This window comes from Callospermophilus lateralis, chromosome 3 (genome assembly GCF_048772815.1).
Source record: "Callospermophilus lateralis isolate mCalLat2 chromosome 3, mCalLat2.hap1, whole genome shotgun sequence".
NCBI classification, from domain to species: Eukaryota; Metazoa; Chordata; class Mammalia; order Rodentia; family Sciuridae; genus Callospermophilus; species Callospermophilus lateralis.
Window position 1 is genome coordinate 62,713,714 of NC_135307.1, and position 26,685 is coordinate 62,740,398.

At 51.1% G+C, this 26,685-nt stretch overlaps 1 protein-coding gene across 3 annotated transcripts in view; it reads left to right on the forward strand.

The window, feature by feature from the left end:
* Actn1 (actinin alpha 1) overlaps positions 1-26,685 on the forward strand; it is a 93,944-nt gene that overhangs the window by 61,572 nt on the left and 5,687 nt on the right. For all 3 annotated transcript variants that reach the window (XM_076850325.2, XM_076850323.2, XM_076850324.2), the window contains exons 4-17: positions 467-553; positions 2,306-2,393; positions 3,112-3,190; positions 6,324-6,405; positions 9,105-9,190; positions 16,041-16,133; positions 17,073-17,303; positions 18,669-18,816; positions 22,204-22,354; positions 22,888-22,996; positions 23,451-23,591; positions 24,607-24,789; positions 24,960-25,094; positions 26,182-26,361. In XM_076850325.2, coding sequence (XP_076706440.1) covers positions 467-553; positions 2,306-2,393; positions 3,112-3,190; positions 6,324-6,405; positions 9,105-9,190; positions 16,041-16,133; positions 17,073-17,303; positions 18,669-18,816; positions 22,204-22,354; positions 22,888-22,996; positions 23,451-23,591; positions 24,607-24,789; positions 24,960-25,094; positions 26,182-26,361 — 1,793 coding nt within the window. The remainder of the gene's footprint in view (positions 1-466; positions 554-2,305; positions 2,394-3,111; positions 3,191-6,323; positions 6,406-9,104; positions 9,191-16,040; positions 16,134-17,072; positions 17,304-18,668; positions 18,817-22,203; positions 22,355-22,887; positions 22,997-23,450; positions 23,592-24,606; positions 24,790-24,959; positions 25,095-26,181; positions 26,362-26,685) is intronic.

The following is a 26,685-nucleotide window of genomic DNA, read 5'->3' on the forward strand; positions in this document are numbered from 1 at the left end:
GTGCCTCAAATAGACTTCTCTCCTGGCACCTGTTGTGGTTGATTGTACTAACTTTAAAGAAAAACAAAACAAAACCTCCTATTAAGACTATAAGAGTAAAGGCAGGGGAACTAAGGGGTGGGAGAAGGGGAGTGAAATTGACCAAATTACGTTATGTGCATGTACAAATATGTCGCAGTGAATCCCACTATTATGTATAATTATAATGCACCCAAACCAAACCAAACCTCCTATTAGGGACTGGGGTGTAGCTCAGAAGTACAGCATGTGTTTAGCATGTGAGAGACTCTGGGTTCCATCCTCAGCACTGAATCAATAAATAAAAGTGTCTTCTTCTTTTTCCTCCAGAAGTAGGGCTCTGTGGTCTTTGATTCTTAGTGTCACATGGAGTGACCCAGGAGCTCAGAGAATGTTAATTCTGTCCTGCTACGACCTGTCCTAACGTGTCCTGTTGTTCTTTCTCTAGAAATCGTGGATGGGAATGTGAAAATGACCCTGGGCATGATCTGGACCATCATCCTCCGCTTTGCTATCCAGGACATCTCTGTGGAAGGTGGGTTTCTGCCTCATTGCCAAACTTGTGCCTCTCCCCTGCCTGTGTGTGTCTTCCTCCCTGGGATCAGCCAGGAGAACTCCCTCACCCCATCCCTACCCGCCAACACCACCACTGCAGTGACACTGGATTACAGGCTGTGTCCTGGGCTTCTTACCCATTTCTGCTTTCCCGTATCTGTTCTCTCTCCTAGTCTATGTTGAAAAGTATGAACTATTTGAGGTGCTGATTCCTATAGGCATGTTGGGCCAAAACTTATGGGATACAGCAAAAGCTGTCTAAGAGGAAAGTTTATAGCAGGAAGCAAGTACATCAAAGGAATAAGCAAGCTATAGGCCTGTTGGCCCCATGGAAACGCCTCACTGTGAAGATCCCAAGTCTGCTATGGGATAGTGTATTGGAAGCCCTGCCTGGCCCTTGGGTGGGAAAAGATGAGGACTTGGTTTCCACTTTGCTCCCACAGTACCCCCTGGTGGCCACTTTTCAGAAATTCAGGGCCTGTCCTGGTCTGGGACAGTGATCTCTATCTAAACTTTTGACTCCACATTCCAGCACTTTTTGAACTTTATGTCTGATACGCATGTGTTTATTTTGCAACATTTATGCATTGCCATGCACATGATAAACACACGCACCCAAAAAATTTTTTAAAAGTGATACGGAGATAATATTTCTAAAATATTTTTAGTTCATTTTAATGGCATAGAAATCTTAAAACAACATTTTTATTCAAAGGAATTTCTTAATGAAAATGATGTGGATTGAGTTGAATTGTTATGCGAATCTTGGTTCCACACTAGCAGTATGAGGGTCTAAGTTCTGTGTATACAATGTTAAGGGCTAGAGTCGGTGAATTGAATCACTTGTTAATGGTAGTGGCTGTAAATCCATTTTACCGATAGCCTTCTTCATGCTTTTTATTCTTTTGGGTGGACTTTTTGTTATTTCCCATTGAATCATTATTTTAATCTTGTTATATAGTCAACAAAAAAGCTTGAACTAAAAAACATTCACCTTGCCAAAATTTTGATCTTGTTTTTGCCTGAATTATAATTTTTCTAGGTATGCTTTACCATCATTTTGAAGTCCATTTTGTGAATCTGAAGTAAATGAGGTCAACTATGACCCATTTCACTGGATACCTTAACCTGCAATTCACAGGTGTGAACACAAGGGGGCAGTGTGCAGCCTCTCAGGTGTTGGGAGGTCCCCGCATCTCCTCAGATGCCTGCCTTAACTTACAGCTAGGTGACTTTTTCACGCACAAAACAGCAGAGGGCAACAGCAGAGGGCAACACCGCCAATCCATGCAGTAAATACAAAGAAACCTTGTTTTTTTTAGATGGAAAAAAGAAACCTGAGTAAGAATCCTCAGGTTTTCTTCTGGCTCTTCAGGCTACATGATTATATCTGGAGATTCCTGGTCCTTTAGATTTCCCGGACTAATCCAGTGGCTTCCAAAGTGATTGCCTGACAGGCTGCTGACTTTTCTTGTATCCCTACCACTTTGAATAATGGGAGTGGGGGAGATGCCTCTGAATGTCTTGTGGCTAGCTTGCTTCCTACATCGCTCTTCTATTTCTCAAATAACTTCTCAGATTTGTCAAGGAGAGAGAAATGTTGGCCGGGATGTCTTTCTTCCTTGGTAGCAGCAGGGTTAGAATCTAGAGGTTGCAGTGCCTCCTGGAAGCCAGCGCCCCTCCCTCCCCTAGATCAGCCCGTTGATTCCTCTGCTCATCCCCTTCCCCACAGAGACCTCAGCCAAGGAAGGGCTGCTCCTGTGGTGTCAGAGGAAGACGGCCCCTTACAAAAATGTCAACATCCAAAACTTCCACATCAGGTGGGTGCCAGGGGCAGGGGCTCCTGCAGAAACTGGGCTGCTTCCATCAAGACCTCGTAGGGCTGGGGCTGTCGCGCAGTGGCAGAGAGCTTGCCTAGCACACGTGAGGCCCTGGGTTCACTCCACAGCATCACATAAAAATGAATACATAAAATTCAGGCATGCTGTTCATCTACAATTACAAAAAATATTTTAAAAATAAAAAGAAAAAGAAAAGAAAGACCTTATAGGCCCCCTTGGTTACTCAGTCTCAGCTCTATAACAGCTGAGGCCCTTGGGGAGGTAGTAGCTTTTCTGGGAAAGAATGTATTGCTGCCCCATTGAATCCCTTCCCCCTCCCTGCAGGGCCTTGGACAAAGCCTTTGGTTGATATGTGTTACTAGGAATATTCCCAAGAAAAATGTCCAGGAATTCCCAATTTGGGGCTTCAGGTCAGCAGACTAGGGCCACGGACCTCCATTGGGGGAGGGATGTGTGTGACTGGTTTATCTCAACTTGCCAACCCCCCACCAAGGCCTGACCTCAAGTTGCCTGAGATTATGGCATGAAGGGGTCTCTTTGGCCTGCTTTGTTTTGTGCTTTGAAGAGTTACATATTCTTCTTGAATACAGAAGGCTCCTCTTGGTGCTCTGCCCTGGGGTAGGGCTTGATGGCCTCTCTTTGGCCACGCTCTGCAGACACCTTCTCACCAGCTTGTCCCCCTTTTCTCTCCCGGCAGCTGGAAGGATGGCCTTGGCTTTTGTGCCTTGATCCACCGACACCGGCCTGAGCTGATTGACTACGGGAAGCTGCGGAAGGTACATACACTCACCTGACTTCATGCCACCAGCCCCTGATCCCCTGGCCTCCAGCAGCTGGGGACAAGGCCTAGGGAGGGCAAGACAGGGACTCCACTCTGAGAGCACAGGCTGAGGGATGTTGGCCCTGTAGGCTAGCCAGACAGAGCCCCATCTAGAGACGAGCAGCAAACCACCCTCCCTGAATCTTGCTGCCCAGGAACCAGCATAGGGGTTAAAGGGCACTGGTCGTGACCTTGGTGAGACCTGTCGTGAGCATCTTGGGAAAGGCCACTTTGGGAAAGGGTACCTCGGGAGCTCTCCTTAAGCTTCCGGTTGGTGATCTAGAATGGAATTGGAATTGGAATGTCACCTGTGCTGGAATCTCTTGGTGAGGGGGCTTAGGAATGATAGCCTTATGTTTCTCACATTCACCTCGACACCTAGAAGGTGCAGTGTTCAATAAAGACCCCACCTTGCCTGAGCCCCAGGAAAGGCCTGAGGCTAACCAGTGGCCCAGCAGGGCTTGATGTTGCCCTGGCAACTTGTGGTAGTGGCAGGTCCCCTGTTCTGCGGGTGTAGGTGAGCAAGCCACTAGAGGGCATCTGTGAGGGAGGAAAGGAGGAGATTCCCATTTTCCATTTGTCTGCAGGGCCTCAGCCCTAGGAAGGGCCTCTCTGCAGAAGGCCATTGGCCTGGCCCTGTATGTGGCCTTGTGCACAGCTGTACAACAGCCTTTCCCCAGCTAACCTTTTGGGGGAGAAGGTGGATCCTAGCTCACTAGATCAGCTGCTTTGAAAGTGAAAGAAAGTCTATTTGAGAACCCCCTGGCCTGCCTGGAAACTCTGTGCCCAAATCAAACAGGGCCAAAGTGGGAAACCCTACAGTCAGCGACGTTTTCTTTTGAAGGCGTCATACACGCCTGCTTCCTGTTGCGCTGCTGCGCTTTGGTGATGGGCGTGTGTGTGCCTGTGTCCCTGTGGGGGCTGTGGGTGTCAGCAGTCAAGTGAACACACAGCCGTTGCCTGCTGTCGTATAGAGAGGGGTCTGGGCTGACCGTGCCTCTGAAGTCCCATCCCTGGCCCAGAGGTCCCATCCGTCTTGGCTCGTTGGGAGTCGAGAGTCCAGGGGACATCGACTGGTACCCGATAGTGCTGTCCCCACCCTCTGTCCCTCTCTGGGTCTGTTGATTTGCCCTTGCACATTCTTCCCTGTTTGGCTTCCCCGTCTCTTTAGCTCATCACTGAAGTCCAGCCCAAGTCCCAGCACAGAGCCAGGCCCAGGGAACAGAGGAGGCCTTCTGGAGCACACAGGTGGCCAGAACCCACTGGGCCTTGGGCACTGGGGACAGAGTCCAGGGACTCCAGCTGGGAAGCTCTTTTTTTCTGGCCCTGGCTGTGGGAAGGCCCCTTGGCGGTCCCACACGGGGCAGCCAGGGTGCACCTAGGCCTGTGTGCTGGCAGCCGCCGTGCCAGGCCCGGGGTGGAAATGACCTTTACCGTCTGGCTGTGTTTTTATCATCCTGGCTGCTGTCAGAGACTTTCCTAGAAGGACTCTACTTGCTCTATTTTGAGCAATTTCCTCCTGAAAACTTCTAAAGTGAACGTCTTCATCTCTTTGTTGCTTGTGATTCTCATTTGAGTAAAACAGGGAAACAGCCCTAGACTGGCAGAACTGGCCCTCTTAGATCAGTCTCAGGGAACAGCAGGGGAGTGGGGACTCTCCTCATGAAAGGTTTGGTTTTTTTCACCCTACATTAAAGTTCTTTAAAAAAAAACAAAAAACAAAGAAACAACTAGCCAGGTGTGGTGGCACACGCTGTGATCCCAGTAGCTCAGGAGGCTGAGGCAGGAGGATCCCGAGTTCAAAGCCAGCCTCAGCAATTTAGTGAAGCCCTAAGCAGCTAAACGAGACCCTGTCTCTCAATAAAAAAAATAAATAGACCTGGGGATATGGCTCAGTGCTTGAGTGCCCCTGAGTTCAATCACCAGGACCAAAAAAAGAAAGAGCCCCCCCAAAATAAAACAAAACAAAGTTGTGGTAAAATAAATGCATAACATTAAAAAAATATATTTTTAAGTGTGCAGTTCAGTGCCCGTGTATACACTCACATTGTTGTGCAAACATTACACATCCAAAACTTGTTATGTTGCAAAACTGAAATACTGTGCCCCCTCACTCTCGCCAGCCCCTGGGGAGTTTCCGTCTCCACGAATTCAACCCTCTAGGTACTTCAAAAAAGTAGCATCCTCTAGTGTTTTTCCTTAGCATAATGTCCTCAAGGTTCATTGTGTTGGAACACGTATCAGAATCCCCCCCCGCCCTTTTAAGGCTGAGTGATATTCCGTGTGTGTATGAACCGTGGTTCACTTACCCATTCCTCTGTTGATGGACACTTGGCTTCCACCTTTGGGTTCTTGTGAATAATGCTTCTGAGAATGTGAGTGTGCGCATATCTCACCGGGACCCTGCTTTCAATTCTTTGGGGTTGTACACACAGAAGTTGGAATTGCTGGATCATATGGTCTTGCCACAAAGTGGCTGCATCTTATTCTACTCCCATCATGATGACGTTACATTCCAATGCACAAGGATCCCAGTTTCTCCTCATCCTGCTCGGTTTCCTGGAAAAGTTAGCAGAGGTAGGAGTAGTTTAGAAGCTGTGGCTATCTGAAGAAACGCCAAGATTTCATGAAATAAGAACAGGAAAGGACCCGTGCTCTCCCACTAACTAGCCACAGTTAAGATCTCCTAGCCCAACTCTTGAGTTACAGATGGAAAAACTGAGTCCTTGTCACTTACCCATGAGTCCCTCTGGCTGGGGATGAAGCCAGAAGCCAGGACAGCTGATATCCTGCTCCCAGCATGTACTTGTTAGCAATTCTTTCCTATCCTGACTCAGGCTGCAGGCAGGTATCCTCACTTCCCTGGAAAAGAAAATGAAGCTTAAGGAGGAAAGAGACTGTTTTGAACCTCCAGCCCGTGACCCTGGTGATGAGGCCAGCCTTGTCCACCCACGGCTGTGCCCTGAGGTTGGAGCCTGGGAGGGGCTGCGGGAAGGCCCCTCTGCCCCCCAGTTTTGGTGGCCTCCCAGGGGTGGCCTGTGACTTGTCATGGCTTCCCTTATCACTGTTTCCTCCTCTCCTCCCTCTAGGATGATCCACTCACAAACCTGAACACGGCCTTCGATGTGGCAGAGAAGTATCTGGACATCCCCAAGATGCTCGATGCTGAAGGTAACAGTGTTCTCTCCCCTTTGGGGCCTCCAGTCCTTTCCAGCTGCTCCCCAGGGGCTAAGAGGGGCCCGAGCAGCCTGCAGCAGGAAGGGAGAAGGCCTGGCCATCTGGGACCTCATTTGAGGTTCCCAGGAGTTGCCCACTTATAAGGGTTTCCATGTCTTCCTGAGGCCCAGAGGGAGAGGTGCTAGTCCGGCCACCTGGGTGGGGACAGGTCCAGGGTTTAATACAAGAACATCCTGATCACACATATGGTCCTGGGGCTGGAAACTCGGTGCTTCCTGGCCACTGCACCCGGCTTTCTGCCTCATACCATGCCCAGCAGCTCTGATGGGTGGTGGGGGGACAGAAGTTGTCAGTTGAGGGGAATCATGGGGGCCAGGGAGGCTCATGGCTGGGATCCATCTAAATCTTCTTGTCTTTGTTTCTGCCCTGGACACAATGGCCACTTTCCCTCTGGGCCTTCCCTGGGCCCATATGCTCAGTCGCCATCTTGAAAGTGCCTGCTTCATGTCAAGAGGTTGGAAAAGGGATGTGAAGGTTGTCCCCTTTCCCTCTGTTCCCTGCCCCCAACCACCAGTGACATTTTAAATTAAAAAATGGTGCCGGGCACAATGGCTCACACCTGAATCCCAGCAGCTCAGGAGGCTGAGATAAGAGGATCATGAGTTCAAAGCCAGCCTCAGCAAAAGTAAGGTGCTAAGCAATTCAGTGAGACGCTGTCACTAAATAAAATACAAAATAGGGCTGGGGATGTGGCTTAGTGGTCGAGTGCCCCTGAGTTCAATCCCCAGTACCAAAACAACAAAAAAGAAAGAAAAAAAGTAAAAAATTTGATTAAGGGGACTGGAGTTGTGGCTCAGTGGTAGAGCGTTTGCCTAGCATGTGTGAGGCACTGGGTTCAATTCTCAGCACTGCATATAAATAAATGAATAAAATAAAGGTCCATCAACAACTAAAGACATTTTTAAAAAATGTCATTAGGAAAAATCTCAAATATCTACCAAAAAAAAGATAATAGTATAATGAACTTCTGTATATCCATCATCCAGATATAGATTATTAAGATTTTGTCACTTTATTTTTCTCTTTTTATTTCTGTTTTCTTTGTTGACATATACTGAGTCAGATCTCAGCTATTGCATAACTTCACCACTACCTCAGAATACATACCTGGAAAATATTAATATTTTCTAAGGTAACCATAAAATAATTTTCGTATCTAGCAAATCGACAATAATTTCTTGAAATATCTATTATCTAGTTCATTATCAAATTTCCCTAGTTGTTTAAAAGATGCCTTTGAAGGGTTAAGGATGTAGCTCAGTGGTGGAGCCCTTGCCTAGCACCCACAGAGCCTTGGGTGCAATCCCTGTACTGGAAACCAAGAGCCAAGAGTTGTTTTGTTCTAATTAGGAGGCACACAAGGGTCAGGGGTGGCATTTGGCTTTGCAGTTGGGGTGTCTCTTCTCTGCTCACTCTGTCATTCCTCCCATTGAACTTCTGGAGGTGGGGGCCTGCTGTCCTGTGGAATGTTCTGTATTCCCAGTTTGTTGCTTCCTGGGGTTACGGCTTTTCTTGTTTCCCTGCCTCTTCCATTCCCATCAGCGGGAGGCCGGCTAGGTTTTGGCTGAGCATTTTGGTGAGAAGACTTCGTGGTCCTACAGGATTCTTTTTGCGTCTTATTGGGAGGTGTGCTGTGTGCTCATCCACTGGCTTTTTATTTTATTTATTTATTCATTCATTCATTTATTCATTTATTGGCTTGTTCTTTTTAGTTATACATGGCAGTAGAATGTATTGTGACATATTACACACATGTAGTATAACTTCCCTGAAAGAACAAACAAGACTTGCCATCGGAGAAAATGCCTGTTTATTGAGGATCAGCTCTGCATATTTATAGAGCCCCGGGGGTGGTTGGACAGTTATGACAGTTTAATGGTTGAAGGGTGTGACAGTTGGCATGGGGTGCTTTCTGATTGGTGGGTAAGGATCATGTGAGTCAGCAGGGCTAGTCTGATTGGAGGATAAGGATCATGTGAGCAGGCAGGGCTAGTCTGATTGGTGGATAAGGATCATGTGAGCCAGCAGGGCTCACCATTGGATGGCTCTTCTGGGGGGGATGGAGAAGTTAGTCTTTGGAACCAGGGCGACTCCTAACATTCCCATTCTTGTGGTTGTGTGTGATGTGGAGTTACCCTGGTCGTGTATTCATACATGAACACAGGAAAGTTATGTCTGATTCATTCTACTCTCTTTCCTATTCCCATCTCCCCTCTCTTCCCTTCATTCCCCTTTGTCTAATCTGGTGAATTTCTATTCCCCCTACCTCACCCTTATTGTGAGTCAGCATCCACATATTAGATAGAATATTTGGCCTTTGGTTCTTTGGGATTGCCTTATTTCACTTAGCATGATATTCTCCAGTTCCATCCATGTACCAGCAAATGCCGTGATTTCATTCTTCTTTATGGCTGAGTAATATTTCATTGTGCATATATACCACATTTTCTTTATCCATTCATCTGTTGAAGAGCACCTAAGTTGATTCCATAGCTTAGCTTGTGAACTGAGCTGCTATAAACATTTGATGTGGCTACATCACTATAGTATTCTGATTTTAAGTCCTTTGGGTATTTGCCAAGGAATGGGATAACTGTCACCTGCTGGGTTTAACTCCCAATTTTTCTTGACAGACATTGTTGGAACTGCTCGGCCTGATGAGAAAGCCATCATGACTTACGTGTCCAGCTTCTACCATGCCTTCTCTGGAGCCCAGAAGGTACCCGGGGCCCCTGCTCCTTCCATGCCCAGCACACCTCATGCCGGACCCTGAGCCCTGCCCTCCTGCCCCTCCCACCTGCCTGCCCCATCCAGCGCCTGGATGGATGGCCTCGTCTCGTGGGTAGAGTTAGCCCTGGCTCTTAGGTGGCGTGTTCTCTTTGGCTTGGCTCCTCTCCCACCCTGCACCTCTGCCCTCTCCCTTCCCCCCTCCCGCTCTCTTCTTCTCTGTTACTGAGAAACTCAAGCAAGAGCTTCTGGGCCTTCTGGGACCAGCCACCTGGTGGAGGCAGGAGCCTGCCTGTGTGATGTCAGCCTCCTGAATGGCCTGGGTGTGGGGAGTGGGTGGAGTGGGCTGCCACCCTCCAGGTCCAGCTGTGTTCTCGACAGTGCCAGGATTTCCCTTGAGGACGCAGTTCTGTCCCCAGTACCTCCACTTTGCACTCTGTGTTCCCAGACAGGATTGTGACCCTTAGGACAAGGAGGGGAGAGAGGAGGTGGGCGGCCGTGAGCCCCTTCAAATGTCCCGGGCCAGGTTTGCTCAAGGAGGCCTCAGGTGAAAGCTCAGTTGTACAGGTTCCGCACTAGGCGGGGCGTCACGATGCGAGGAATGTTCCATGACTGAGGTTGGATAGCAGATGTCCCTCCCCCAGGCCTCCCTTGAAGGCCGGACCCCAGAAGAAGCGGTGTTGCCCTGACCACAAAACCCTTCTGGCTTCAGTCTGTGGGCCTGCCAGGTGCTCTGCGTGGCCCCTGAGTGGCTTGTCGTGAAATGCAGGACAGGAGGCCCTTTCCTGCCCTCTGCCCGTCCCCCTCGCTGATCTCCACCTGCTCATCCACCTCCTGCCCCTTTCCCTCCCACCTCCCGTTTCTCTCTCTGCCTCTTGGTTCCTGTCTCGTGCTCTCTCTGTCCGACATGGCTGTTTGGGTTTGTGCTGCGGCTGCTGCTTTCTCCTCTCAATCTCTTCTCCTTCTCTGTGCAGATGTGTAGGCACGCTAAGGCTGGATGGGAAGGCCATGTGACCTAGTGTCTCATGTCACTGCCACACCTTCCCAGGTGCGCAGAAGGTGAGCTCCCCCTCGGCCTCGCCCACCCTCCCTCCGTCCTCTCTGGACACTCCGGCAGCAGGCCTGGGGCCAAGGAGGCGAGAGAATCCCCTCCTCCCCGCAGGAGGACGGGGTGCTCCCTGAACCCTGGCCAGGACACTTGACGATGCCAGAGGAACCCTGCCTCTGCGCGGCCCCCACATCTCCCCGTGCACTGAGGCAGTGGATCCCCGAGACGGGAAGGACTACCACCCTAGCTCCTTTACCAGACCCAGCACAGTCCATGTCCCATGCAGTGCAAGCGCTTAGCTATGGTTTCCGGCTAGTCCCTTAAATACCCAAGACCCCTTTCCCTCTGTCTCTCCCTCCCTCCTTCTTGCTTAAGCAAGGTCATCATCTCAAATTCAGCCAGCAGCCAGTGCAGGGAGAAGTCTTCCTGCCTTCTCCCTGGTGTCTAGGCCAGAGCCCTGCCTGATACCTCCCAACCAGACCTGCCCTGGATGGTTGTGGAGGTTGTGTACTACAGAAGAGTAGGCGGCCTGTGCCCTAGACCATGGGGGTTTGAATATTTTTTTTAGTTGAAGATGGGCACACCGTATCTTTATTTTGTGTATTTATTTTCATGTGGTGCTGCCACTGAGCCACAATCCCAGCCCGGTTTGAATATTTGTGACTAAAAATTATCCTGCAGATGGCAGTAAAAACATCTTCTAACAAAATCAGTGTGACCTTTTTCAAATAATAGTGCTTTGGGGAGGAGGCACCTTTAAAAAATTCTACAGAGTAACCAGATGGACCACCAGCAGCCTGCTCCTTACCTAGCTGGGCCCCCAAGGCCGACCTCATCACCTGCTGAAGGCAGGACGGCCTGTTCAGCCCCCTCTGGCTGGATCCTACTTGCTTTCTTTCTGTCCCCCACACTCTGTCTCCTTGACCTCCTCTGACCCTGTGCCCCCACCCCACCTCCTAGCCAGGATTCGAGCAGCATCTCTGCTTGCTGAGGTCAGGCTCCCAACCTGGTGACCACAGAGAGTGCCTGGCCCGGCCCACCGGGCTGACTCTGCGGGGCCTTTCTCTCCTTCTGCCTCCTCCTCCACCTCCTCTCCTTCTTTGAGGGTTCTGTCCTGGGCTTCATGCCTGTTGGCACTGGCCTTACCTGTCTCTGAAGTCTGTGTCCTGGCTGCTGCTGCTCGGAAGGGGCATGTGGTTGTGTGTGGGGGAGGGAGTGTGCATGTGTGTGCCGTGGGGGGGGCACGGGGTGTGATACAGGAGTGTGTGGCATATGGGAGGGTGGCGGCCTGCTCTCCCTCTGCAATCCTCTATACCTCCCCTGTGCCCTCTCCCATCTACCCACCTCTGTTGCAATCATTTCATGCTGCTTTTGTTTCCATCTGAGGACAAGGTCACAAACTAGGGGTGGTGCTCCTCTGGTGTCCTGGGTGTCCCCAGCCACCTCTGAAGCACCTACTTAGAGCTAAGCAGGCAGGGGGCAGGGGTTCTCACCTCTCCTGTGGGAAGGGGATAATGGGGGAGGAGGAGGCTCTGCCTCACGTGGCCTTGGCCTTGACTGACTGTCTCGGGGGCTGGCACTGATCAGAACTCTTCCAAAACCCATGCCCACCCAGGGCCCTCCTTCCTCTCCTGCCTTTCTCTGGACAAACTGTGGATAGTGGAACTAGAAAGGCAGCAGGGGAATGCACGTGTGCATTTGCACACACACACGTACCCAGCACATGTGCCCACACATGTAAGTTTATTGATTGACTTTCCTCGTTAGATGGAGACCGACTTCTTTCAGGCAGGCTGGTTTGGGTGCTGATTCTCTCTTGCTCTCCTCCACTCTGGGGATTTAGAATGGCTGGAGAGCATCTCAAGATTTGGTTTGTATAGTTTTTCCTTTGAAGTTCATGGTCTTATTGGGAACTTGTTTCTGAGAATCAGCCCTTGTAGGCAGGAGCTTAGGCTGATGCAGGTGTTTCTGGATGCTTTTCAGGATGGAGGGATCCATGGGTCCATCAGACACATGCTCCACTGCTGTGGACTTTCTCAGGGAGGAACCCCATTCCTGCCCTTGGAGTTCATGGTCTGTCTGGGAAAGCCCTGGACACGGGGAGCCATCAGGCCTGAGCAGTGCTCTCATTCTGCTGCAGATCCGAGCAGGGGAGGTTGACTGTGGGCTTTTCCTGAGCAGCAGCACTTGACCTTGGGCCTCAGGGTGGAATCGGGGTTCCCACTGGGAAGGGGCGAACATGGGTAGAGAAAGGTGGCTGCAACTTGTGCAGGGATAGAAGCCTGAGAAAGGAGAGTGAGTTTGCCTTGTCTGGCTGCTATAGAGCAGGGACTCCTGGGGGAGCCAAGGTGCAGCTGGAGAGAGGGGCTCCGCCACCCTCGGGCCAGTTCCTCTTTGGATATTTTATGTCACGTTGAGGACGTTTCCTCTCTAGCCTCTACCTGCACCAGATAATTTGGTGCTGACTATGAAGGGAACCGCTGGCTTGGGTTGTGAAGTTCTCCAGAGGTAACAGCCCACAGTCCTTTTAAAACTTACCTGGATACCAAACGGAGTGTCCTGCTGTGTGTTAAGCTGGATGATGGTACAGATGGAAAGTAGGTCACAGAAAGACATGAAAGTACAGACTGTGGAACAGGAAACAACTTCCGGCTGTCTTTTCCCTGACACTTGGAAAGCACCTTGCCTTTTTTCTGTGTTTTCTCTGCCCCTTGCTTATCTGTGCTTACGTCATGTGATCTCATACCAATCTGTCCTCATCAGAAAGGCTGGAGCATTCTGGTTCTTTGCTTTGGGGTTCCAGAGCATCCCCTCTCCTTTTGCAGGAACCAACCTGAGGTGGGGACTTGCCTGGTCTTTTGAAGCTGCTCCGGTTTCTGCCATTCCCCCAGGGAATGTCTTTCCCTCCTGGGACCACCTCTCCCTCAGGCAGTCTCTCTGAGATCCCTTTGGTCTGGGTGTCGCTCTCCTAAACCCCCCATGGTGTGTGGGGTTCTTGCAGTGATGGGGGAAAGCTAGAGAGTGATAACTGGGGTCATGGACGGGAGCTTCCCTGAACTCCACGCCCAGCTGAGCCGGTGCTTCCTGGCTGACCTCTTCTTACCTCCTGGGAGGGGCTTGGTGGTAACTGAGCCACTTGACAGCAAGTTTAGCACACGCCCCCCGCCGAGGAAGTCAGGAAGTGAGGGTGAGGGAAGCAGCAAGGTTTCTTGTTTTTCTCTAAACATCAAGTGTGGGGCTGGGGTTGTGGCTCAGTGGGAGAGCGCTTGCCTCACATGGGTGAAGCATCAGGTTCAATCCTCAGCACACACACAATAAATAGATAGATAGATAGAGATAAACAAATAAAAGTTATGATGTCCATCTACAACTAAAAATATTCAAAAACAAAATCAAGTTTCAGGTTCCTGCTTCCGGGAGGTAACAGTGCTGATCTGTGAGGCAACCCAGAGATGTTTGCCCATAGACCCTCTGTAAAGAAAGCGTCCTTTGGGGCTGGGGATATAGCTCAGTTGGTAGAGTGTTTGCCTTGCATGCAAAAGGCCCTGGGTTCAATCCCAAGCACCACAAAAAAAAAAAAAAAAAAAAAGAAAGAAAGAAAAAAAGAAAGTGACCTTTAGTTTCATGTGCAGTGTCCCTGTGATCCCCAAAGGCAGGACCGTGGTGATTGTGTTGGTCCTGTTCTCAGTCATCCTCTCCTGCTGAGGCCCCCCTGGGAGGGGCAGGCCAGGACACAGGCTTGGGAAAGAAGTTGGATCTTTGTGAAAAGTCCCCCCGAGGCCCACATGGGAATCTCCCCAGACTTCATCCAAAGAAGCCCCAAGTGACCCTGGGGGATGGTGAGGCTCTTGAGGCCCACGGACACATCTAAAATCCCACCAACTCAGACCTCATCCATCGCATCAGTTTGATGACATATACGTCACAGTTTAGGGCGACGGAGCCCAGGATTCAGCACCCACCAGGAGGGTAGTGAGGTGCAGGTGGGCTTCTCCTGTCAGAAATCACAGCTGCAGTTGCTGCTCACCTGTGATGGGTGGCCACCCATCCTTTTCTGCTCATGAGGGCATTAGTGGCAGGGTCTGCGGTCACCCCACCTCCTTACGTAAATTTCAGCCTGGAGTCAAACGCCTCTGCTCTTCCTGGTCCTTGCCCTTGTCCTCAGTGGAGGTGCCCTCAGTGACCTCGGGCAGTGTGCCCGCCCCAGCCAGTCTCATGGGCTTGGCTGGCATGACCCTGCTTTCTTTCTGCAACCGCATCTTATGCACAGGCTCCAGGCGGGGAATTTCCCTCCTCAGGGCCTTTTGGGATTCCCCGTTATTACTCAGGGGTTCTCAAGAGGAATGACGCCAATCTGGAGTTCCATTGAGAGATGGCCATGGAAGCTCCAGGACAGGGGACAGGAGATGAGGGCCTCAGGATGACGTCTTGCCCCAGTTTCTGAAGACCTTGAAGTCTCTGTCCAAAGGACTCTTAGGTCACCCTCAAGCCATCCCCACATTTTCTTGGTGAAGTCCCAGCCACTCTCACACCTTGCCCTGTAGCATACGGTCTCTTGATTTTACACTGGAAGGGAACTGGAGGTGATGACAGATGATCTCATTCTGTCCCACCCCGATGTATACCCCAGCACAGTCACTCACAAGGCCCGTGAGTTGGGGGGCCTGCATCCTATTTGAAAAGTTCTTCACAGAAAAAGCTTCTGCGTCTTCTCCCTCATTCCTGCCAGTTCCAAGAGTCCTCATTCTCAGGTTCTTCCTTCTGCCTGGCCTCAGGTGGTCTTGCTGCAGTTGAAACCCTTTTTGTTGCATTCATCAGCCGGATGTGAGGTTTTGTCTTCCTCCCCTGTAAATCAGGCATCTTTTATTGGCTGCCGGTCACCTTTCTCTATATTCCCAGGATGCATCTCTTTCTCCCCCCAGGCATTATCTTCTCCGACTCTGGCTGTCTTCTGCCTTGTGGCCCCCAGAGGGCATTGAGTTCACTGTCCTTCGGTGTAGAGGCAGAGTGTGCAAGGACACAGCTCCATCCCCAAACCACCTAAGTGAAGTATATCTAGGAACGTGGGGCCCTTGCTAGTGTTAGGCTGCGGAAGATGGGTCTCTGAGGGGACTCCAGGCCTATGTCTGGTTACCATTCTGTCCCCTTTCTTTCCTCTCAAGGCTGTGGTGTTTGTGTGCCTGGCACTTAGCTTTCCCAGCAGTGACCGGGCTGGGTTGATCCCTTGTCCTGCCCTTATTATGCCCCTTGGTTTCCTGATGGGCCTAGGTTCTTGGGAGGTTCTGCAGGGATCCTTAGCAGGGATTCTTAGAGCTCTTCCTGTTTTTCAGCTGGCATCTTCTCCCCAGACTCCCAGATTTGAATTCCTACATCTCTAAGATCCTTGCATATCCAGACTGAGGCCCTGAACCTTTGCATCCAAGGCCTCCACTTGCAGTTCCAGGATGGGCGTGCATTTCTTCACCTCTCCACCTGACCTGAGTGCTTTTTGAGTGTAACTGTCATTGGATTGGTTTCTTCCCAACATGCATGTTGGGTCCCAGACTCAGGTCCTTCTCCAGGAGCCTGGGTCAGCCACTGAGACCATTATCCAGGCTCCCATGACCCACGAGACCTGGCCATGGGGGCTGGCAAAGAGGGTGGTGAGGAAGAGGGAGGAGGGATATGACTTCAGGACCTCGGAGGCTCCCTTCCATCCACAGGGAGCTTCAGGAGGAGGAGCATGGTCAGCACAGGTGTGTCCAGGTGCCCCTGCTGCTGGGGCCGGCTACTCATGACTTTCTCTTGTTGCCAGGCGGAGACAGCTGCCAATCGCATCTGCAAGGTACTGGCCGTCAACCAGGAGAACGAGCAGCTAATGGAAGACTACGAGAAGCTGGCCAGCGATGTGGGTACCCTCTGGGTTTCTTCTGACTTGGCCCCAGCAGGGTCCTTCCTGCACCTCCTCATCCTGAAGGAAAAGGAGCCCCCAGAGCCTATACCTCCAAATCTATCATGGAGACATAGTCCTAGGCTGGGTGTCATCCATGATCCTGACGCAGTTAGCATGGGACAGCTTGGGCTCTGCTCTGGCTCCCTCAGAAAGTAGAGAGGATCCAGGGCTTAAATCTCTGACCCACTGTTCCAGCCAGGTTGCCGTAGCCAGTCTCACGCTGGGCATTGGTTGCCTCCTCCATGTCAAGGGGAGGTCACATACTTAAACCATAAAATTCCTGTGGTTATTCAGATGAGTTAATTCGTGGGATGTGCCTGGCACCCTGCAGGTGTTGCATGTACTTGCCATCATTTCTACTCCTCCTTCGTCTTCTCCACCACCATTACCTTGACTCGGGAAAAGCAAGCAGACTATTCCCTAGGCAGCTCTCTACCCTAGAAACTCTTTAGGGTCAGGGACCCACATTCTAAATCCCAGAAAATCTGGTGACAGGGACCTCAGGTAGCAGCCTTTAGATCCTCTGTCTGTGGCATAGACAAAGAAACTGAGGCCCACTCAGTCAGTAGGACCTAGAACTAGAACTCAGGCCTCTGACTCTTGGCCAGCAGCTTACAGTTCCATGGTTCTTCCCCTGCAGGGTGGATAGGGTGAATGAAGCTGGCCACAAATTGACAGGTCCCAGTAGCCAGGCTTCATGCAGCCTCTGGTTCTTAAAGGGAACACCCTGGACCCTGGCCTCAAGGCCTGGGAATGCCCAAGGATGGTAGTAGGGAAGGACTGTGCTGTGGGGAGAGACCCTTTGCCCTGCGAAGGGAGTAGGCACTCCTGCTCCCAGCATCCTTAGCCCCTCCCAGCATCCTCAGCCCCAGGGCCTCCACTCTCTCCCTCCAGCTGCTGGAGTGGATCCGCCGCACCATCCCCTGGCTGGAGAACCGGGTGCCCGAGAACACCATGCACGCCATGCAGCAGAAGCTGGAGGACTTCCGCGACTACCGGCGCCTGCACAAGCCGCCCAAGGTGCAGGAGAAGTGCCAGCTGGAGATCAACTTCAACACCCTGCAGACCAAGCTGCGCCTCAGCAACCGGCCCGCCTTCATGCCCTCCGAGGGCAGGATGGTCTCGGTGAGCAGCCGGGAGCCCCCAGCCACTTCTATTAGGGCCCATGCAGCACCGTGGGGTGGGTTGTTTTCTACCTATCCACAGTGCTCCCTTCTAGATTCCCACCCAGGCTCCAGCCCAAGTTCAGGGGACAGCTGCTTCTGCTAACCCAGATCAGGTTAGCCTTTCCAGAGGCTGAGCATCCACCCCTGACCTCCCTGGCACCACTAGCCCCCCACCACCCGCAAATCATTCTGTAAATAGAATGTCCTTGGAAATGTTGGACCAAGCCACAAGTTAATTTTTTTTTTTTTACTTTCATGGAACTTTAATAACTTTAATAAAAATGTTAATTTTTTAATAAGTAGATTTTTTTAAGGTAGGATATTAAGTAAAATTAAAAAAAAGAAATTATTCATGATCCCATTACCCATTATCAATGTTTTTAAAAAAATTCGGAAAGAATTGTTTAGTCTTTATATATGAATATGATTTTTAGGTAAATCTTAAAGCTATATAGGAGCTGAGAGCATGGAGGTACACGCCTATGATCCCAACAGCTTGGGAGGCTGAGGCAGGGGGATTGAAAATTTAAGACCTGCCTCAGCACCTTAGTGAGATCCTATTTCAAAATAAAAAATAAAAAGGACTGGGGATATAACTCAGTAGTAAAGTACCCCTGGATTCAATCCTTAATACAAAACAAAACACTACAACTTTTTGATATTATGTGCAGTGTGGAAAACTACAGCCTTCTTTTGGGTTCCAGGTCTGATTCAGTAGCTTTTAGGGAGAGCAGCTGTTGGCCTAATTGGGGTGCTCTTGCAAAGCTGAAAAATTGCCCTGGGTGGGACAGATGCAGCCTGGCCCTGGGGGCATAGGCCAGGTTCAGCCCCAAGTGTGCTCACCTGGGTGTCCTTGCACTGACAGTAGAGGTGGCCCTGTCTGAAAAGATGTGTGTGCTTGTACTCAGCAGCTGCCCCTCTCAGAACCTTGGGCTGGGTCACCCAGGCTACTGCCCAGAGCCCAGAGGCCTGAATCCAGGAATGTGGTGGTGGCGGTGGGGTGGCCCCAGTGCCTGCTTGCCTCATTCATCGTTGTTCTGGTTCCCTGACTGGCCTTGAATACCTCTGTGATTGACCACAGTCCTGTGGGAAGCCAGACTGGGCAGGGAGGGCTTTGAGCTCTTATCCTACAGGACTTCATGCTCAGAAGCCCTGTGGCTGGGTGGCTTATGTGGAGGTGGGCTGGGATGGCTGGCTGGGGTGGGTGTGGGACAAAGATTGGGAAGAGGTTCCTCTTGGAAGACATGGAGCAGCTGTAGGAGTCCCAGAGGGCTGGGGTCCAGGCCCAGGTCAGGTCCTGACCCTGTGCCTCCTATCCCTGCAGGACATCAACAATGCCTGGGGCTGCCTGGAGCAGGCAGAGAAGGGCTATGAGGAGTGGCTGCTGAATGAGATCCGGAGGCTGGAGCGGCTGGACCACCTGGCGGAGAAGTTCCGGCAGAAGGCCTCCATCCACGAGGCCTGGACGGATGGTGAGGCCCCCCCAGCCCCACCTCCCCAGATGTTCTGGCTTTGCAACTCTCCCACCTGGCCACCAGCCCTGGCTCCTTCCTTCTTGTAGTATTGGACAACCTAAGGCAAGCATGGTCCCTAAGCCACATGCTTGTTGTTTAAACAGAGAGGGGGAGATGTTGAGAGCCACAGCCAAAAGGGGCCCCAGCAAACTTCCAGCTGCCAGCTGATGATTGGCTCACAGCGGCCCCAGCAAACTTCTAGCTGCCAACTGATTGGCTCCTCTGCGATGATGCTCATTGGGCTGTTTCCCTGCCCTTTCAGACCACAGAGCTGCTCACTGGGGGACTTTTTTGGCTCCGCCCACGCGACCCAGCCAATAGGCCTCAAGAGCAGGAGAAGTGGGGGAGGTTGAGAGGCTTGTGGGAAGCCAGTGGTGGCAGTTGGGCTCTGAAGGTTTTTCCTGAGGAGCTCTGTGGTGTGGCGTGTGTTCTAAAAATAAAGTTCGTTTCTTTTGATAAGTGGCTCCTGAATTGTGCCCAGCCAGACTGCGGCACCTTGTCTTGCTAGTCCTATCTTGTACTGGTGCTCTGGCACTGGGCAAGTTCATTAGCCTTTTGGTTTCCTCATCTGTAAAATAACAGTTCCAACCTGATAGGGGAGAAGTAAATCAACAAGGGCATGGGCAGTACTGACAGGAGTTCCTGACATAGTACAGTGCTATCTAAATGCTAGTTTGTAATTGTTCTTGTCACTGTCATTGTTTTTCCTCCCCTGAGTCACTGAGTGGGTTTGAACCCTGACTCTGCCCCTTGGAAGTTAGAAGTTAGAATTGGTGCCTTAACCTTGGTCTGTTCCCGAACCTGTAAAATACAGGGGATGGTGTGCCCTCCTGTGTTGGATTCCTTTGCTGCTGTAATGAGTCACCACACACTTGGTGGCTTAAAGCAACAGAAATTCATCCTCACGGTTCAGGAGGCCAGGAGTCCTAAACTGAAGTGTCAGCAGGGTTGGTACCCTGCACAGAATGTTCTGTGCTGCTTCCCAGCTTCTAGTGGAGGCCAGCCATCCCTGACATCCCTTGCCTTGTCGCTGTGTCCTCTGGACCCTGCCTGCATCCTCACGGGGCTTCTCTTCTCTGTGTCTCTGAGACTGAATTGCTCCTTTTCCTAGTAAAGACCTTAAATCAGTTTAACCTCATCTTACCTTGCTTATATCTGCACAATCCCTATTTCCAAATTCAGGGGTTCTGGAGTGACATGAGTGGAGAGGGTGACACTAGTCAACCTGGTGAAACCTCTTCCTAGGGTGTCTGTGAGGCTTACATTTTCCACCTGGTTCAGGGCCCAGCGGGTAGAGTACATTCAGTAAAGAGCAGCTCTTGACATTTTTTCCCTCTGGGTCCTTCCCTCTTTCTCTTTCCTGGCCTTTGCCTTAGAACATGTATGACCCCCTTTCTTTGACCGTGAGGTACTTGGAACCACGTCTGGAGTCTACTCATGAGTGGCCGAGGTTAACTCTGAAGAGACAGTCATACTTGGGGGGTTGGAGGGAGGGATGGCTGCCTCTCCTGCCCTGCAGGTCTTATCAGCTGACGCCCCTGGGCAGACCTGTGGACTGGCAGAGCTCAAAGCCCTAAGACTCCCCCTTTCAGCCCTTTTTTGTGCTTCTCAGACTAGAAATGAATAAGGAGAGCCACACTCTGTGGCCATTTGGGAGTAGAGTAGCCTGGCTTGATGCAGGGGCTAGGAGTGAGCTAGACTCAGCTAAGGGGTGTGGGTGTACCTCCCTGTGGGAAGCGCGTGCATGGGCAAGTTCTGAGTAGAAGGGGATGGTGGAGAGGGCACTGATTCACCTGCTTGCTGCTAGTATCCTCTCCTGGGTCAAGAAACAGCTCACAGCCATGACACAGGCAAGGATGGCCCCATTGGCGAGCCAGCATAACCTCTAGGGAAAGCAGTTTGGCTATCTGCATTCACACCCAATGACTTAATTAATTGCAGTCTAACCTGGGAGTTGCATTTCTTGAGACTAAGGAATCAACCCTGAACCTCAGGAAATCAGGCCTGCAGGCTTTTGTGGTGAGACATCTACCACAGTGCATCTCGCCCTCATGCCCACAGCAGGGCCGTGAATGGTTCCTCAACTGGGCGGGTGGGGTGGCACAGGCTGCCCTCTGTGGCATGGTTTCTGCATCTGAGGATTTGACCAACTGTGGGTTGGGATGTTGAAAACAAAAATGAATTTCATCTGTACTGCACCCTAAATGATACAACATAATGACCATTTGCATAGCATTTGCATTGTATTAGTTATTACAAGCAATCTAGAGATCATTTTAAATATACAGGAGAAGCTGTGCATCTGCAATCCCGCTCCTTGGGAGGCTGAGGCAGGAGGATCACAAGCTGGAGGCCAGCCTGGGCAACTTAGGGAAACGTCTTGAAATGAAATAAAAATAGAGGCTTGTCTAGAGCATGCACCAGTCCCTGGGCTCAATCCCCAATACCACCCAAACCCAACAAAAATAAATATAAAAAAATTAAAGTGTACAGGATGATGTGCGTAGGTTATATGCAAATACTACACCATCTTATATAAAGGACTTGAGCATCTGCCAGTTTTGGTGTTTGCAAGGGATCCTGGAAAATCCCACCTGGACACTGAGGGACTACGGGACATGGGAAGATTGTGGAGCCACAGGAGAAATTCTGATCATGTGCTGCTAAATATTTGAAAAGCAGAAAACAATTTTTGCCCAGTGTCTTAATATAATGTCCATATAAGGAAAAACTGGATAGGAGTAAATAAGTAGGCTCCTAAGTCATTCTGATATATAGGCATCCAGAAAGCTTCAAAATCAAACAAGCTTGCATTCATGGAAGGAACATTGGGCTGGGTATAGTGGCACATACCTATAATCCCAGCGGCTCAGGAGGCTGAGGCAGGAGGATCATGAGTTCAAAGTCAGCCTTAGCAACTTAGCGAGGCCTTAAGCAACTCAGTGAGACTCTGTCTCTAAATAAAATACAAAAAAAAAAAGGGCCCCTAGGTCCACTCCCCAGTGCCAAAAAAAAAAAAGAGCATTGGGAAAGGTGAAATTTCAGTGGCCTAGCTGATTCACTTTCTTTCCACCCCTGACAGTATTCCACCCCTTATTGCTCATAAGGTCCCGCGGGTGCTGTTGTAAGCAGACTTCTAAGAGACTGCGGAGGGTTGACGTTCCTAGTTGTTCCCCGTAGTTGTTCTGGCGGCACCTCCGCTTTCTCACACCGCGGATTGCTGTGTGGTGCACACCTCCAGTGGAGTTGCTTGGGCCCAAGGGAGGAATGCCTGGGACCAAGAAGATGCCCCCTACCCTGCTCGCCATCTCTTGCTCAGCCGAGCACCCCTTTCTCTCAACCCAGGCAAAGAGGCCATGCTGCGGCAGAAGGATTATGAGACGGCCACCCTGTCTGAGATCAAGGCCCTGCTCAAGAAGCACGAGGCCTTCGAGAGCGACCTGGCTGCCCACCAGGACCGCGTGGAGCAGATAGCGGCCATCGCACAGGAGCTCAAGTAGGCCTGCCCCGGTTACCCTCATCCTTTTGTGCCCTGAAACAGCTGCTGTGGGAGTGCCAGGTGGATGGGGGACATGAGGGAGGAGTACAGATGGTGCCTAGGTGTGGAGGGAGTCCATACAGAAGGCAAGGAATGCCTCCTGTTGGGGAAGGAGCCCTGGACTATTCCCTTCCTGTGATAGGCCTTTGGTCCTCATCTGTCACTAATATGGGGCCAGAGGGTGACCCAACCTTGGTTCTGAGTGCTGAGCTGTCTCCTTGGTCCTTGGTGGCTCCCTGCCATCGGGCACTGAGGTCAAGGAAGTTATCATTTCTTGCTTTGGTTGGGGCGGGGCCACTGGAGAGGGGGACTGGCCTTTGATCTCCTGCCTGAAGTCTTCTGAGGCCAAGGAAGTGAGAAGGGTACTGGAAAGTCTGCAGAAGGGGGCACCCCTGACTCTCCAGCACCACTGGTACTCCCAGCTGCAGGAGGAGGAAGAGTAGCCCCCAAATTAACCGACCTCACCTGACTTCCTCGTCTCTTCTCCCCAGTGAGCTCGACTATTACGACTCACCCAGTGTCAATGCTCGCTGCCAAAAGATCTGTGACCAGTGGGACAATCTGGGAGCTCTAACTCAGAAGCGGAGGGAAGCTCTAGAGGTGAGGAGCTTAGAGGTAGAACATGGTCTGCGGCTCTGGGTAACCTTCCTCCTCCTTGGTTACCTTCTGGGTAACCTTCCTCCTCCTTGGTTCCCTTTGCTTTAAACGGCTATGGTTTCCCCAGACTTCTCCACCCTGGGCTGTCTGTGGAAATGCTTCCTCTCTGACCTCAACTCTATCTCATCCTCCCAGTTGAGTTCACTGAAGGACCCAACCTCAGCCATTTGAGAACTTTCCTGTTTTGCGGGTCGGATTCTCTGGGGGCCAGGCCAGGTGATTCCAGCGAGAGGTGGCCCATCCACCTAGGGACAGCCTGTTCTTTTTGCCTGGCTCAGTCCCTTGCTTCTAGACTGGGACCCCTTAGGGCTCTCCAGGAAAATCTCGGTGGGGGTGAGGGCTCTCTGGGCATCCCTCTGCTAAACACCCCGCCCCCCACCCCATTCGGCACTCCCAGCGGACGGAGAAGCTACTGGAGACCATTGACCAGCTGTACCTAGAGTATGCCAAGCGAGCCGCACCCTTCAACAACTGGATGGAGGGCGCCATGGAGGACCTGCAGGACACCTTCATCGTGCACACCATTGAGGAGATCCAGGTAGGCCACATCCCCTCTCCAGAGACCTCTCCCCCTGCTGCTCCTGACCCATGACTCTGTAGGTCCCACTCCCTGGGCCTGCCCTGTAGGGTTGATGAGGAAGAGCATCCCAAGATTCCATAGATCTGAAACTTTGCATTTCATTTATTTTGACCAGAGAATATGTGTACATGCTATAACATCCCAAAGTAAAAGGGTGTATGATAAGGTCTACCATCTGCTCCTGTCCCCTAACCCCCCATTTCCCCTCCCCAGAGGTAAGCAAAATATTTCTGCATACACAAACAAGTATATTCATTTATATGTTTTTCTCAACCCCCTACCCTTCATTTTTGTACACAAAAAGTAGCTTCAGGTAGATGCCTGTAATTGCAGCAACTTGTGAGGCTAAAGCAGGAGGATTGTAAGTTTGAGGCCAGCCTTGATAATTTAGTGAGATCCTGTCTCAAAATGAAATAAAAAACAGGGCTGGGGATGTAGCTTGGAGGTACCTGGAAAAATCCCTGGTACCACCAAAAAAAAAAAAAAAAAAAGCTTCTGTTATATATTATTTATCCTGAGCCTTGATTTGTACTATAATATTTATCTTGGAGCTCATTGCATAATTCACATCTTCCTCTATCTGCTATATAACTGCAAAGTATTAGATTCAAAAGGGTTTGCAGAGAGCTGAGGGAGCTATTGTTGAGGGAGGTCACCTGGAGAGCAGAGCTCAGGGGTCCCCATTGTCCTTGATTTGAGGGGTGTTGAATGCCCCAGAGAGGTTTGGACAGCCTCACCAGTCTCTTAGGTGCAGCCATGGCTTTGATGGAAGCTCTGCCTTCCCCTTCCTGTGGCCATCCTGCCTTCCTGATTCTTAGCCACCAAAGTGGCCGAGATGCCTCCAGGTCTCCCTTGGCCCTTCTACCTGCCTCTGTCCTGGGACTTCTAGGGCTCCCTTCACTCGTCTAGTCCAAGGGACACACCAGCCCCCACTGAATGTCTGTACTGATCCTGCATCCTCATGTCTGTCTAGGGACTGACTACAGCCCACGAGCAGTTCAAGGCCACCCTCCCTGATGCTGACAAGGAGCGCCTGGCCATCCTGGGCATCCACAACGAGGTGTCCAAGATCGTCCAGACCTACCACGTCAACATGGCAGGCACCAACCCCTACACAACCATCACGCCTCAGGAGATCAATGGCAAATGGGACCACGTGAGTTGAAGGGCCTGGCTGACTGATTTTCCTTGATTCATTTTTATTGTTTCATAGTGAACATTCATTATTTGTCCGCATAGTGAGTGAATTTCTGGAACAGGTCAACACCTTGACTGCTGTCCTTGTCCTGACCCACCCCTGACATCCCACGGTTGTCTCCACCCCAGGTGCGGCAGCTTGTGCCGCGGAGGGACCAAGCTCTGACCGAGGAACATGCCCGCCAGCAGCACAACGAGAGGCTACGCAAGCAGTTTGGGGCCCAGGCCAACATCATCGGGCCCTGGATCCAGACCAAGATGGAGGTGGGTCCTGTTGTAAGAAGCTGGGGGCTTCCCCGCACCATCCCTGCCAGGCAGGCGGCCTGCTTCCTCTTGGGCAGGACCCATGGAGAACTGAAGACTGAGTCCACAGTTGTTCTGCTGCTGTGCAGGGAAGGCAGATGGGCTCTATCCCAGTGTCTGATCTGGGAGTAAGCACACACTACAGAGCTGCATATGGCAGTCCCAAAGGACCACCAGCTCCTGAACACCTGGGTCAGCTTCAGCCCTATGGCTTTCCTCTTTGGCTGGGCCACCCCTTCCTCCATTGCTGCTCCCCTGGCAACAGGCTCAGTCAAAGAGGGTGATCTGCCCAGAAAGCAAGCTGAGCTGTCTCTAATCAAGTGTAGATTTGGGGGGGGAATTATGTGGGCTCATTAGTGGGGAAAGTGCACCACTTGGCTAGAGCGTGGTCTCTGAGCTCCTTGAGGGCAGAGACCATTTGAAGTTCATGTTCGTGTGTGTATCTTCCCCTCCTCCAGCACATGGTACTTAGTAAATGCTCAGGGAATATTGGCAGGACTGAACTGAATGGTCCGAGAATGCTTTCACAGCGAGGTCGGCTGATGTGAGTGAAGACAGGCAAATGTAGATGTGGACATTAGGTCTGGTCCTTTGAGGTGCTGATGGAGGCTCAAGAGGGCTGGGCAGGCAGCCTAGGAGGCAAAAGAGCAGGAACGGTGGCCACTGGGGAGGACCTGGCTCAGGGGACACTGAGAGGATCCCTGAGATGGTCAGTGGTTAATAATGAGGCTTGGGAAGAGGATTTGAAAAGAAAGCGAAGGAGTGAATGTTTAGGTCACCAACTGACTGTGCAGCCCTGTCCTGAGGCTGACAGGTACCTGAGATTTCATCCGATGGTAATGCTTATTTCACAACTTTACGATGCTCTTTCCATACCAAGGAACATCACATTAAATGTGTAGTGATCACCAGTGCTGGCCTCCCTAGGCCTGGGATGGGAACTGAGAATCTTCCTGGTAGTTAACGTAAATGACCTTGAGAGCTCAGTCCCCACTCCATGAGTGAAGGGTGGGGCAAGCTGACAAGGTACCTCCTTCTGGATGAGCAGGAGATTGGGAGGATCTCCATTGAAATGCATGGGACCCTGGAGGACCAGCTCAGCCACCTGCGACAATACGAGAAGAGCATTGTCAACTACAAGCCAAAGATTGACCAGCTGGAAGGTGACCACCAGCTGATCCAGGAGGCTCTCATCTTTGACAACAAGCACACCAACTACACCATGGAGGTGAGTGGGTCAGAGCTGCAGGTCCCCTTCTGTCCTCCACCTGGGCTGGGGTGGGCTGAGGAGCAGTTAACCCCCTCCCAAGGAGTCTGGTCATACTAGCAGGATAAGTGCTCACGTCTCTTTGCCCTTGAAGCTCCCCATCTTCAATCTGCAATGCCTTCTGGATGATCCAGGGAACTTTTGGGGAGTGTATATTTCTTGGCTTTATCTCTGGAATTTGCTTTCTCATTCTGGGATGGAACTTGGGCATCTATTTTTTTTTTTTTTTTTTAGTTGTAGATGGACACAATACCTTTGTTTATTTTTATGTGGTTCCAGGAATCA